At 32.7% G+C, this 13078-nt stretch overlaps 2 protein-coding genes across 2 annotated transcripts in view; both read left to right on the forward strand.

Annotated features, from left to right (window-relative positions):
- LOC149960403 (uncharacterized) overlaps nt 1–13078 on the forward strand; it is a 107060-nt gene that overhangs the window by 14434 nt on the left and 79548 nt on the right. The window lies entirely within an intron of this gene.
- Nucleotides 7323–8840, forward strand: LOC149960404 (uncharacterized). The gene has a single exon (XM_090155540.1). The coding sequence runs from the start codon at nt 7323–7325 to the stop codon at nt 8838–8840; it is 1518 nt and encodes a 505-aa protein (XP_090011666.1).

Genomic DNA, 13078 nt, shown 5'->3' on the forward strand with positions numbered 1-13078 from the left:
ATAAAACTTGTATAAATAAAAACTGGTATTATTTGAAGTTTTAAAGATTAGTCAACTGTACGCCAAATTAGCCTTACTGGCCATGTTTAAAATAATATCGAACGAAAATTTACATAAATGTACGTATTTATGATAAAAGAACATCTAGCTCTGTTACAATGGTTGTACCGAGAGTTTATAAAACCTAAACACAAAGACATATATCATTTATAGGCCCAAAATTGTTCAATTGCTTGCCACGTGAAATTAAAAACGATCGTAATAATTTTCGATTTAAAAATATAGTTATATCTTGGGTAACAGCTAAAGATATAATTATAAAATTACTTGATGTAGATCTTTGTTTTATTGTCTTTTTTCGTTTCTTTTTTGTTCTTAATTCGAACAATTTGTGCGTGAAGTCGTGAATTATGTATAAAAAATTGTTGATCCCTACCTACAAGCTTTTGCTTATGTGGGGTTCTTCTTTAATTTGTTAGTTGATTTGAAATTGTATTAGAATTATTGGTAAATAAATATAAAAATAAAAAAATATATATTGATGTCCCATTCATTTATATTGAAGTCACATTCATTTATATTGATATCGCATCCATTTATATATTGATGTCGCATTAATTTATGTTGATGTTACATTTATTTATAGATGTCGCATTCACTTAAAATGATGTCCCATTCATTTAAGATAAGGTCACATTCATTAAAATGATGTCGCAAGCAGTCACCCAGATGTCGCTTTTGAATCGAGATGATTCGTAATCATATGCAATCGGTGCTATCAGTTTTCTTGAATTAAACTATTGCTTCTAAAACGCGAATGGAGTGCATTTAGTAGTCAGTTTCGCAGGTATTATATGTTGTCGCAATTATATACTATATATCGCCGTTCTGAGCAGTCATGCCAAATTTAGCTCCTTATTGATAAAGAAATTAAAAAATAGAACCTCAGTATTTTTTATAACATCGTGCGGTGAAGATGTTAGTTCTGAAAAAGAAAAGATAATATGTAAAGGCGAATGCGGAAATAATTTTCGATTGAAACCGAAGAAAACCTCCGCAAATTGGGAAGCAAAAAAGAAACGTGGTTATGCTATGCATGTAAGGAGCAATTCAAAACGAAGTCAACTACTGCAAGTAAATCAGATTCAACCGGTGAGCCTTCTTTGTCGTTGATAACGGCCAAAATGAACGAAATGCTAAAAAAATTAGACAAACTAGATCCGATTGAAAAGAAACTTAGTGACTTTGAATCCACGGTAAATTATTGTAGCAGGAAAATTGACGACTTCGGCCAAGAGCTACAAGGTTTTCGACTAGGCTTAGATAAACTACAGAACGAGAGTTCTTCATCTATAGCAAAAAATGCCGCATTAGAGCTTAAAGTATCTTATTTGGAAAATAAAATTAGCCTAATTGACCAAAATCAATTGAAAAATAACATTGAAATAATAGGTATTGAGGAAACCAAAAATGAAGATATAAGCGAAGTTGTTTATCTAGTGGCCAGTTTCCTAGAAATAGAATGTGCAGAAAGTGATGTAGTTGATTGTTATAGGCTCCCTAAAGTAAAATTAGGCCAAGATAAGGTTAAACCGAGTAAAATTATTGTTAAATTTGCGAATGAAAAAATACAAAAGGAATGGATGAGAGTTTTTAAAAGTAAAAAGAAAAATGGGTTCACGGCCAAAAACATCCACAAAACCTTGCCAAATGAGTCTGTCTACATCAACGAACAACTAACGGCATTTAATAAAAACAATTACTGTATGATGCAAAAATTTACGCAAAAAAGAATGATTACAGATTTGTTTGGATCTCAGCAGGGGAGATCCTTATACGTAAATCTGAAAATTCAAAAACTATTAAGATAAAAAGCCAAAAAGATCTAATATGAATTCTACTATTATGTTTGTTTTTTCTTTAATTTGTTAAAATTGTGTTTAACCTGAATGTCTCAGCAAATTATAAATTTAAATATTGCTGATAACCAGATAGGTAAACAACCGATTACTAGTGATATTAATATGTGCAAATCTTTTTAAATACTAACGGTCTTAAAATACTACAACAAAATATACGAAGTATAAGTAAAAATTTTGATCAACTTTGTGTAGTCTTAAGCGAATTAACCCCGGAAATAGATATTATTATTTATAACGAAATGCTGGCTTGTAGATGTCCCGATTGAACTATTTATCATCGATGGTTATAAAACCGTACAGACAACAAAGTTCTATAATAAGTGTGACGGAATTGTTGCATTTGTTAAGGAAGATATTAGCTTTAATGCCAAGGAAGTAAGCATTGGTCCTGCAAATTGTCTTAGAATCGATTTAGTCAATGAAGATAAAGATAAATCTTTGGATACTATTGCCACTCGAATTTTGGCCGTGTATAGGTCACCAAACTCTGACCCTGAAGATTTCTTAAAAGATTTGGAAGTGGAATTACAGCACTATAATTATAATTGTAATGTGATAATGGGTGACCTTAACTTAAACATTTAAATACTAAAACGGACTCAGTAAGTGAAGACTATATAGATTTGATGGTGTCTAACGGATTTCTCTCGCGCGTTTCTAATTATACTAGATTTACGGTTCAAACCAATTCGTGCCTTGATCACTTTTTCGTTAAATTCAAGAATTCATTCCTAGTAAATGATGCTGAAACATTAATATTTGATACACATATAACTGATCATTGCTTGCTCATTTTAAATTTGAAATCAAAACACGCAAAACATCGTGAGTATCAGAGTAATAAACATAATACAATAAGTAAGATTGATTACGACAAATTATCTACCGTTATAATGTTTGAAACATGGTGTGACGTATTAAGTTCAAATAATTTAGATAACGCCACGAATAATTTTATTTATACGCTGCAGTTTTATATTAATTTATCTAGGAAAAAAATAGACATTTTAGTTGATAATTCTAACACTTCAAAAAAATTTAAACCTTTGAAACCCTGGATTAATGAGGGCTTAATTATAAGTATCCGGAAAAGAGACCGCTTAAAGCGGAAATTAAATAAAGAACCGTTTAACCTACAGCTTTCACAGTTTTACCACAGTTATAGACATAGATTATCTGAACTATTACGTCTAACAAAGTGCAATTATTACAAAGAAATAATTATTTGTACTAATAATGATCCTGCAAAAATTTGGAATATTGTTAAAAAGGTCGGTCCAGATAAAAAGAATAAACAAGCGTTAAATGAATTTAATATCAATATCGAGGGTAAAACAGTGGATTCAGAAAATGAACCCCATGCGGTGGCGGACGGTTTTAACAAATATTTTACAAAAATAGGAGATAAAATGGCCCAGAAAATAATAGATTTGAATCATCAGAAAGTTAATTTTTCTGGAGTTACTCGAAACCAAAGAAGTATTTTCCTTAATCCCGTTACGGAAATAGAAATATTCAACCTTATAAAAGACTTAAAAAATTCCACTCCCGGAAGTGATGGCATAAATGCTAGAACTTTAAAATCAATTAGTAGGTACATTGTTCATCCTCTGGCTCATATAATTAATTTAAGCTTGGAGCTTGGTATTTTTCCTGATGCCTTAAAAAATGCCCTTATTGTTCCCATATTTAAAGCGGGTGAAAAAAATAAATTATCTAATTACAGACCAATTTCTCTGTTAACTCATGTATCAAAACTTTTTGAGAAAGCAATGAAAAAAAGGCTTGTTAATTTTCTAGAGGAAACTAGTATGTTGTCAAATAATCAATATGGCTTTCAGTCGAATAAGAGTACTAACGATGCCCTATATAACTTCACTAATTATGTCCATCAAGCTCTGGATAAAAATCAAAAGGTTATTGCTGTTTTCTTGGACTTGGCATTTGATACCATCAGCCACCATATATTGATACAAAAACTTGATAATTGTGGAATTAGGGGTTTGCCTTTAAAAGGGTTCGAAAGTTATGTTCAAAATAGAAAATCAAGAGTTAAAATAAACGAAGTTTTAAGTAAGCCTTTACCAGTTACCTGTGGTGTACCCCAAGGTACAGTGCTGGGTCCCATATTGTTCCTCATTTATGTTAATGATTTATGTAATGCAAATATATCAGATTATTTAACCGCCTTCGCTGACGACACAGTCCTTGTTTTTGCTGCCAACACTTGGAGTGATGTTTTGGATAAATCTAAAAATGGTTTAGCTCGCACATATTACCTCTTAAATGCTGACTTACTAAGTTTAAACGCGGAAAAAACTAAGTTTATCACTTTTGGATATCGTAAGCCCAACGAATTAATTGATGATCTGATATTACATTGTAACGATATTTGTATCAGTAATAATAACTTATGTTCAAATTGTCCCAAAATTGAAAATGTCAAAAGTATTAAGTACCTTGGAATTAATATTGATTTTGATTTAAAGTGGACTAGCCATACCAATAATCTATGTAAAAGCCTCGGATACCTTTTGTATAACTTCAGATTACTGCGTAACATATTTGGCCTGCGATTTTTGCGAATGGTTTACCATGCTCTTGTACAATATATGATTAATTATGGTATTATAGCTTGGGGCTCTGCCACAAAAAAATGTCCTTAGTCCACTTGTTAAAGTCCAAAATAAACTCGTAAAAACGTGTATAAATGTTCCAAACCGGTTTCATAACAATATTGCATATTCTACCTTTAAGGTTATGACTGTGAAACAATTATTCGTTAAAAACATCATAACAAATATTTGCAAATTAAAAAAAATATATCAATGTTTAATTAAAAGTTGTACACTCCCTAAAATTTTAAAATCTAAAACTCAAAAACAGGCTAAATACTTGGGATATAAACTTTTTAATTACTTACCTTTAAGATTAAAAAAGGAAGTTAATTTTTCCGATTTAAAAAAGAATTAAATCAATGGATTATTGACCATGATCGGGAAATTAGTAACTGTTTAGAAAACTAATTGTAATTTCACCTTAAATATTGTAATAAGTGTTACTAATTTTGTACTCAGAACGGTTGATATATTGTTGTATTTGATACCAACCCCCGCTGTCCACACGCGTTTACGCATGTACAGTGGGTTGAAAGCAATTATTTGAAGATAAATTTTGTACTTGTTTTAGAAGAAAACGGCAAATCTCCCAACCAAGAGGGCCACTTCTCTTATTTACTTCTGCTTTAATTCATTTTAAAATTTAGATTAATAAGCCTTAAAGGGAGCATAAAATATCGCGCATATGGTGTATCAATGAATTTCACATTTCAACCACCGGTTTAACCGAATCTAGGAATTATTGTCGCTAGTGTCGTTAAAAATGCGTCGTGGCGATTGTTAGCATGGAAGAGTTTTCGATTTAGTTTCTACTCCTTTAACTCTAGGAAAAACCATTACCGTCACTAAGGAAATCCTCTTCTCTATAATTCTTCAAGTTTGCCACTTGAGCTCTCTATCTTAGGCAAGATTTTCAATTGTTCAAATACTGAAAGTAAAACCCAGTTCACACTATTGTTTTATTGCGCCACTTAATTGTATTGAACTAATTTCGAGCGAGAAAATTGTATAGTGTGAATAGAAAAAGTTGGAACAATGGTTACAGTTCACATAATACAATTATACAATTTTCTTGTTTACAATTAGTTGGACACAATTAAGTGGCCCAATTAATTCAATAATGTGAACTGGGATAAATTCTGGTGTCAAAGACCTTTAAGGTTGACGACGACAATTTTATTTGAACAGAAAGAAAAAATCCCGCAAACTTTTACTCGACTAATCATAAGTAACTTAACAACAATAAGTATATGGCGACTATTGAGGTCCCAAAAAAATACATTATTAACCATGGATGAAAATATATTACCGAGTTCAGTTCAAGCTCAAGTCGAAGTTGGTCGAGAGTGCCAGTGTCGAAAAAAGGTTCCGTTATAAAATTTGTATTAAATAATTGGAAGTGTGATACTTATTGTTGTTACGTTGCTTATGGACTAACCAAACAAAAAGAAGAAAACTGTTTATTCCTTATTTGCATTAGAGAAAATATTTGAATTATTTGAATTTTTTTATTCGGGAAAATACACGTCTGAAAATATGTTGTAAAAAACTATTTGTCATATGAATGTATGTAGATTGAATATTCGTAAAACATTATTTATTAGATAATAGTCGGAAATATTTTTTAAAAAGTATTTACTAAATAACGTTCCCACAAAATATTTGATTATTTGGCAAATAAATATGTCTAAAATATTTGGCTCTGTCAATCGACGAATAAATATTTTGTTATTTAATAATTTATTTAAATAAAATTTTATCCAAATAATGCCCATCTCTGTCCGGATCCTGCCTAAATTCACCACTTCTATAGTTAATTTAGTTTAATTATTTCATAATATATTTATTTTAATTATTCTAAAGTATAATTATTTTAAATATTTTATTGTAAATTTACTTTGATTATTTTGTAGTATATTTATTTTATGAATATATAGTTCATCTATTTTAATTTTTTTTCAAGGTATATTCATTATAATTGTTTTAAAGTATATTTATTTAAATTGGTTCATGGTATATTTATTTAAATTTTTTATGGTATATTTATTTAAAATTTTTATGGTATATTTATTTAAATTTTTTATGGTATATTTATTTAAATTTTTTATGGTATATTTATTACAATTATTATATACTATAAAATTAAAATAAATACTATATTGGTTTTATAGTTAAAATATTATAGTTATAAATATTATTGTTATTAATATTATTGTTATTAATATTATTGCTATAAATATTATGGTTATTAATATTATTGTTATTAATATTTCGTTATTTCTTCTATTGTTATTTAGGCTATTGATATTTTTGCATTTGCTATTTTTGCTTTTGCTCTTTTTGCTATAGCATTTCGAATGCCGAATATAAATTGAGTGTCATCATAAGTAACGTAATAATAATTATAGCTTTACGTATGTTCATTGGTGAGACAGGGTAAATTATATTTTTAGTTCGTTCTGATTATTTGTCAACTAGATTTTCGGTTGCATAAACTTATTTTATATTTAAGTTACATTTGAGGCCAATGGGCTTAAAAAGGGGTAAGGACATATTATCTTGTTTTTCAATGATTTGTAACAGGGCGGCTCAACAATAATAGTCGTGTTAATTATAGCATTTCCGACGCGAAACTTATTTGCAATTTGAAAAAAGCTATTCTTAGCTCTATATCTATACTGAACATTTTCAAACTTTATTTTTTTGTATTTGTTTTCCTTAAAAGGAACTCAAGATAAGCTTTATAGAGGAAATCAAACGGGATCCAGAAAATCTAGATAAGATGAAGCCGTTTATTCGAAATGAAGCCGACGTTAATGATACAGATGAATCCGGAAGGACTCAGTTGTCATTGGCGGTTCGCAGAGATCTTTACGACGTTTGCAAGGACCTCCTGGAAAACGGAGCGAAAGTAAATAAGGTGGACAACGATGGTTGGTCTCCTTTACGTTGGGCTGTCGTTCATGATCACATAAATGTGGCCCGTCTACTACTTCACAACGGAGCTAGTTTGAAAGTTAAGGATGAAAACAAGGAAACACCTTTGGACCATGCCAAGAGATCTCTCCGTTTCCAAATGGTGGAGATGATGGAAAGGGAATTCCCGCTTGGGCTTCTACTCTACCACGCAGCGCGTGAAGGGAACTACAATGAATGCGTGGCGCTTTTGGAGCTTAAAGCGCTTCACGAAACAAGTCGGGACGGTATTTACTGCCCGATGACCGCAGCGACGAAAAATGGACATCGGGATATTGTTCAGTTATTACTAGAGAAAGGCACGGATGTCAACTACGATAGCGAGAGGAATCCTCTGTTTGTCGCTACGATGAAAGGTTACACGGACATGGTCACTCTGTGGTTGAACAGAGGAGGCAACGGAAGCATTAAGGTTAATGGTGATAACTTACTCCACCTGGCGGCGCGAAATAATGACGAAAACCTGGTACCTCTCTTGATACTAAATGAGGTCAACCCAAACGAAAAGAATAACGACGGGTACACACCTTTGCACTACGCCATCATTAATGGTAATGGAGACAAAGTAAATCAGCTAGTTCAACACAGCGCAAATATCAATCTTACTACAAACCAACTAGAGACACCGTTGCATTTGGCCTGCGAAGGTGGTCATCAAGAGATTGTAGAGATTCTTCTGGAGAATGGAGCAAACACGGATGCCCTTAATGAAGAAGGCAATACACCGATGGACATTCTGAACAGAAAATGCTCAGAAATCGAGGCCGATGAAGAGAAAATAAAAATCCTGGATAGTATAAAAGCTCTGTTGATGTCACCACAAGAAGCCAATGCAACACCAGTTGCACAGGGTGCAACCAATGAAGGACGTTTAGAAAAAAATAAACCCGACAATTCCCATGACGATTCTAACAGTGACGTAACGGTAGAGTTCCCGTTGTACACAATGAGGTCGATGAAACAGGAACTATGTCCACGAATTTTGGACACCACGGACGTCGAAGAGCTGAACACCAAACTGGCTTCACTGTCTGCTCTAGTTTTGGAATTCAACGACCAAGAGGTCAATTTTGAAATAACTGAGACCTATTTGGCGCTAGAAACCGAAACTCTGACCTATTTGAATCAGAAAATGGATAAGACTCGAGTTTTGAAACAACTGAAGTCCAAAGATTTACAATCCCAGCTCGATTTCGAAGGTGCCCTGCAACAATTGGCGCGAACAGTGGATGAAAGCGAGCGGAAAGGAGCGGCTCTCGCGGTTGAACGGCAGAAATTCCAAACTGAAATTCCACGTTTGAAAAAAACGTTTATCGAGAAATAACTCGAATTGTGAATAAAATCGATAAGGTCTGTATTTGTTCTCAGCGACTTGAATTTCCTCAAATATTTCCGGAAGATATTTGATAAAGTATCAGCGAAATCAACATATTTTAAGTGACTCACTATTTGATTTCTAATCTTTTGTATTTTGGTACAGTTTTTTGCTTTGTCTATTTACTTTTTAATTTCTAGGTGAATATAAATTATTTTCTCAGCGATCGAAGAAACGCGTTTGTTTTAAATGTTTATTCTTAAATAAAATTTCAAAATTATTATCTTCGTTCAATATGTTAAAAGCAATTTTTGGCAAAAGCTCTTAAAACTTAAGTAGAGAGATAAAGAACGAATTTACCGCTTGTAAATTTGATGTGACTTCACTTTATATCTGTATTCGTCGGCTTTAAATTCAAATTTGAAAAAGGACGTTTTTAAAGTCTGAAAAACGAAATTGATTGAATAAACAATCATGCTGATGTTGTAAATTTGATGTGTTTAATTAAAATTTACATAGTAAACATGTTTATTGTTTTTCTGTTGAACGCTTAGCCTTATAGCTTTATTCTTCATGCGCACAAACTATAGAAATTGTTCGGTCAATGCACATTGAACTATACAACACTAATTTCATAATTTATGTATCATTGTGCCTTGTTTTAGTGGAAGCATTTTCGTAGACGTTTAGGCGTGTTTTTTGACTTTTCTGAAGTCACCCTTTGACAAACGTTCTTATTTTTTTTTCTGCCACTAGATGGGGTGAGCAACCTCTGAACTTGGCGCCGTATAAAATTTCACGCGCTTAAAATCTAACAGCGTTTGTTTTACTCCTGAAGATGCGGATGCGAAGTTTCGGGACATCACGATAAAATTTAATTCAATTCACGCACACCAGATGGCGGAAAGAGTCTTGTTTTTCCCCTGTGTGTTTGGTAAAATCAATGTCTTACCATGGACTAATCAACTACGGGGACGATCTGGCTGTATAACATTTCCCTTCAAACGACCCGTAAAAAAGAGGTAACGCGTTTAGCACGGTTGCCAGGCAAATATTTATTGAGCTGGTGCTTCAAACGTCACTAACAGGAAACTGAATTCTTGGTATATCGCCATCTATTTTACCTTTTTTAAATTATCTTTTCATTCCGCGATTTGAAATTTCCGTTGAACGGTACCCAGTCAAGCCTAGGACCAATTAAGTGTATATTTTCACAATTAAATAATAGTAATTATTGGTGTTACATAAAAGCAGTATTTGAATTAAGTTCTTAAATGTAAAATAAACGTCGAAATGAGAACTAAAATTTGCGTACATAAGAAATGCAACAGTGATTCCCGGTACTTAGACAAGGATCACATGCAAGGAGTATTCTTTTTGCCTTTTCCTAAAGCAAAAACTAACTTTAAAAAATGTGAGAAGTGGATCAAATGGTTGGGCAGAGACGATTATCCTATAGAACGAGTAAATAGGAATACATATCTATGTTCTAAGCATTTTGTTGGGGGAAATGGCCCGACTAAACATTTTCCAGATCCAATTCATCAGTCATCAGTACGTCTCAACTCACAATTGATTTTACAGGTCTCTAATATAATGCTAACTGTCTCTTAAAATATTAGGAATACGTGTCAATACTAAAGCCTATAAAGGAAATGGATAAACATTTGAACATTTCTATTGATGTGCGTGTAAAAAAGAAACAAGTTCAGATAAGCAGTTCCAAAACAGATGACTCGAATGCTGAGAATCAGTTAAGTCCGCATAAGTCTTCAGATTCTAGGGTAAGAAACTGGTTTTTAAATATATCAATTCAATTTTTTGGCTTCATGAAAAATTTTCTAGATTAATGAGCATCAAGTTAAAGGTGAAGAAAACATAACACCAGAGAAACCCATTTACACTAATTCTTCCAAAAGAATGACTCCGAGAGCTGAGTCAATACCAACGAGAGATACACCAATTTGTAGTACGCCTCTTAGACTGATAAATGAAATAAAAATTGATGAAATTAATACGTCAGTCATTCTTAAGGTATTTTAAAAATTATATAATATTATAATATTTATATGATGTTTTTTAAAGGATCAATCTATTGTTATTTTGGATGGGACAATCAGTAGTGAGAAGGAAGAGGTAGCCATTAATGAGAGTGATAAGACAATCAGGAGTGAAACAATAGATAAATCAAATGATGGAAAAAATTTTGAAGTATGTATTTATTTATCAGTAATTTTATTATGGTTTGTAAATGAATTCTTTTTTTCTGATAGGAACCCAAGGATCTTCAACTAAGCTTTGAAAATCTCATTTTCCCATTGGGATGGGGAGTAACTTATTTTCTTGAACTGGTTAAATTCATCAAAATAAATGAAGAAACTGGTCATCCGATTTACACAATAAATATTAAAGAACATTTTGTAGCGGAATACGAGGTAGCAGTAAAAAAGATTTTGAACGAAGATATCATCAAAGAGTTACCAGTAAAAATAAATTAAGTCAATCAATTACGAAAAGCGCTTATTTCTTTCTCTGTTTGGACACGTTGTATCAGAAGCCCTGAACCTAAATTTGTGGATTTGTATGATAATCGAAACCATATTACTGGATTCAAGGACAATTTGACGGGGGCAATACACAGTGCAAGGTGCTGCCTAATATTGAAAAATGCTAGAACAAAAAGATGCTTTTATTGTATCAAGCAAAGATCTAGTTTTTGAGTGGCCATATCCAAAAAGAAATCCAAGCCAACTGCCGCTAAACGCTTTCATAACTTGAGTAAGACTGAGCTGGTGACCGAATTAAAAGAATCTAAAATGGCGCAAATGAAACTCAGCGCAAAATTAAAACGCTCAAAAATAACAATAGAGAAGAAAATTCGAAAAAGTCCGGAACAGGTTGAAATGGAAAATCATAATGTTTTAATGACAATTTTGAAAACCAATTTGGACAACCCAAATCCGCAGGACTCTGATTTCCAAAAAATGTTTCTAAAGACGCAACTGCAGATGTTGGAATGTAATAAACATGGAAGGCGCTGGCATCCTTTAGTGATCCAGTGGTGTTTATATATGTATCATAAATCCCCCAGCCTTTACAAGGTTTTGCATGAGGCTGGAATATTGAAATTACCATCGAAAACCACATTAATGAGGCATTCCACTGAGGATGGTGGCAAGCCAGGATTTTTCGAGGGAGAGCCAATGTTTTCATTGTCCGAGTCAGAGCTCAAGTCATCTAAGCCGAAATTTAAATTTAATGGAAACCTTCATAAAATAATCAGTTATGATACTTACCAAAACAAATTGGGATTTGGATTTTGTTGGACTCTTCTGCATTGAATAATTCACTAGCATTCGTTATGGGTTTTAAGGCGTTTATATTGATTGTTTTCGTTTTCTTTTTCACTGGAGATATGCTGGAGCCTTAAAAAAAAATTAAAAATACCTTTTAACCAATAATTTCGGAAAATTTCTATAAAAATAATTAGCATTATAAACTTTCGGCTGGTTTTCCCCCTTTTTTTTACCGTAAACCAAAGCATAAGTATGATCGGAAAACCTGGACATAGTTAATAATAGTTTTTAAAGCATCACGTAGTTATTAAAGAGACGTAGTTCATTCGCCCATGTCAGAAATTCATGTATTTCTGCCCATGTGGACAGTAAAAAGCAGACAGCTCGAGAAAACTTTAACCCCCTTCTCGCCCCTGAATCACCAACGAAAAGCGTTTCCGGTACGCTCGCAAGCTCCGCCAGAGTGCGTCGAAGTTTGTTTTTTTCGCTTTTTTCCCGGCTGGACCGTCCCCGTAGTTGATTAGTCCATGGTCTTACAAATATGTTTGAGAGGAAACAGTTTGAATTATTAGTACCAAAGAAAATCAGCAGATGGCGCTAACCGTGGCACCTTTCGCGGGTGTTCCAATCTTAATACACCATCTACAAAACAGTTATATTTAAATTAACAAAATTTAGAAAAAAATGTTTACAGAATTCGCGAATTCGTATAGATAAAAATATATTAGCTTAATAATAAGATAATACTTTTATTTTATTATTATTATATTACCAACTTTTAGTAGTATTTAATTTAATGAAATAGAATGGTTGTAAAATCCGCGTTTTCCTCCTACAGAAACTCAATGGAATGAGGACCAGCCACGGGTAACCTGGTAATGTCTGAAAGGACGTAGCCGTACATTGCTTATACCTAGAACATCGCTCCGAGCCTCCGAGCTGACCCGTGGC

This window comes from Leiobunum rupestre, chromosome 1 (assembly GCF_980474605.1).
Source record: "Leiobunum rupestre chromosome 1, qqLeiRupe1.1.hap1, whole genome shotgun sequence".
NCBI lineage: Eukaryota > Metazoa > Arthropoda > Arachnida > Opiliones > Sclerosomatidae > Leiobunum > Leiobunum rupestre.

Excerpts from the sequence above, each read along its gene's own strand:
- LOC149960404 (XM_090155540.1), top strand. The coding sequence starts at position 7,323 with ATGAAGCCGTTTATTCGAAATGAAGCCGACGTTAATGATACAGATGAA.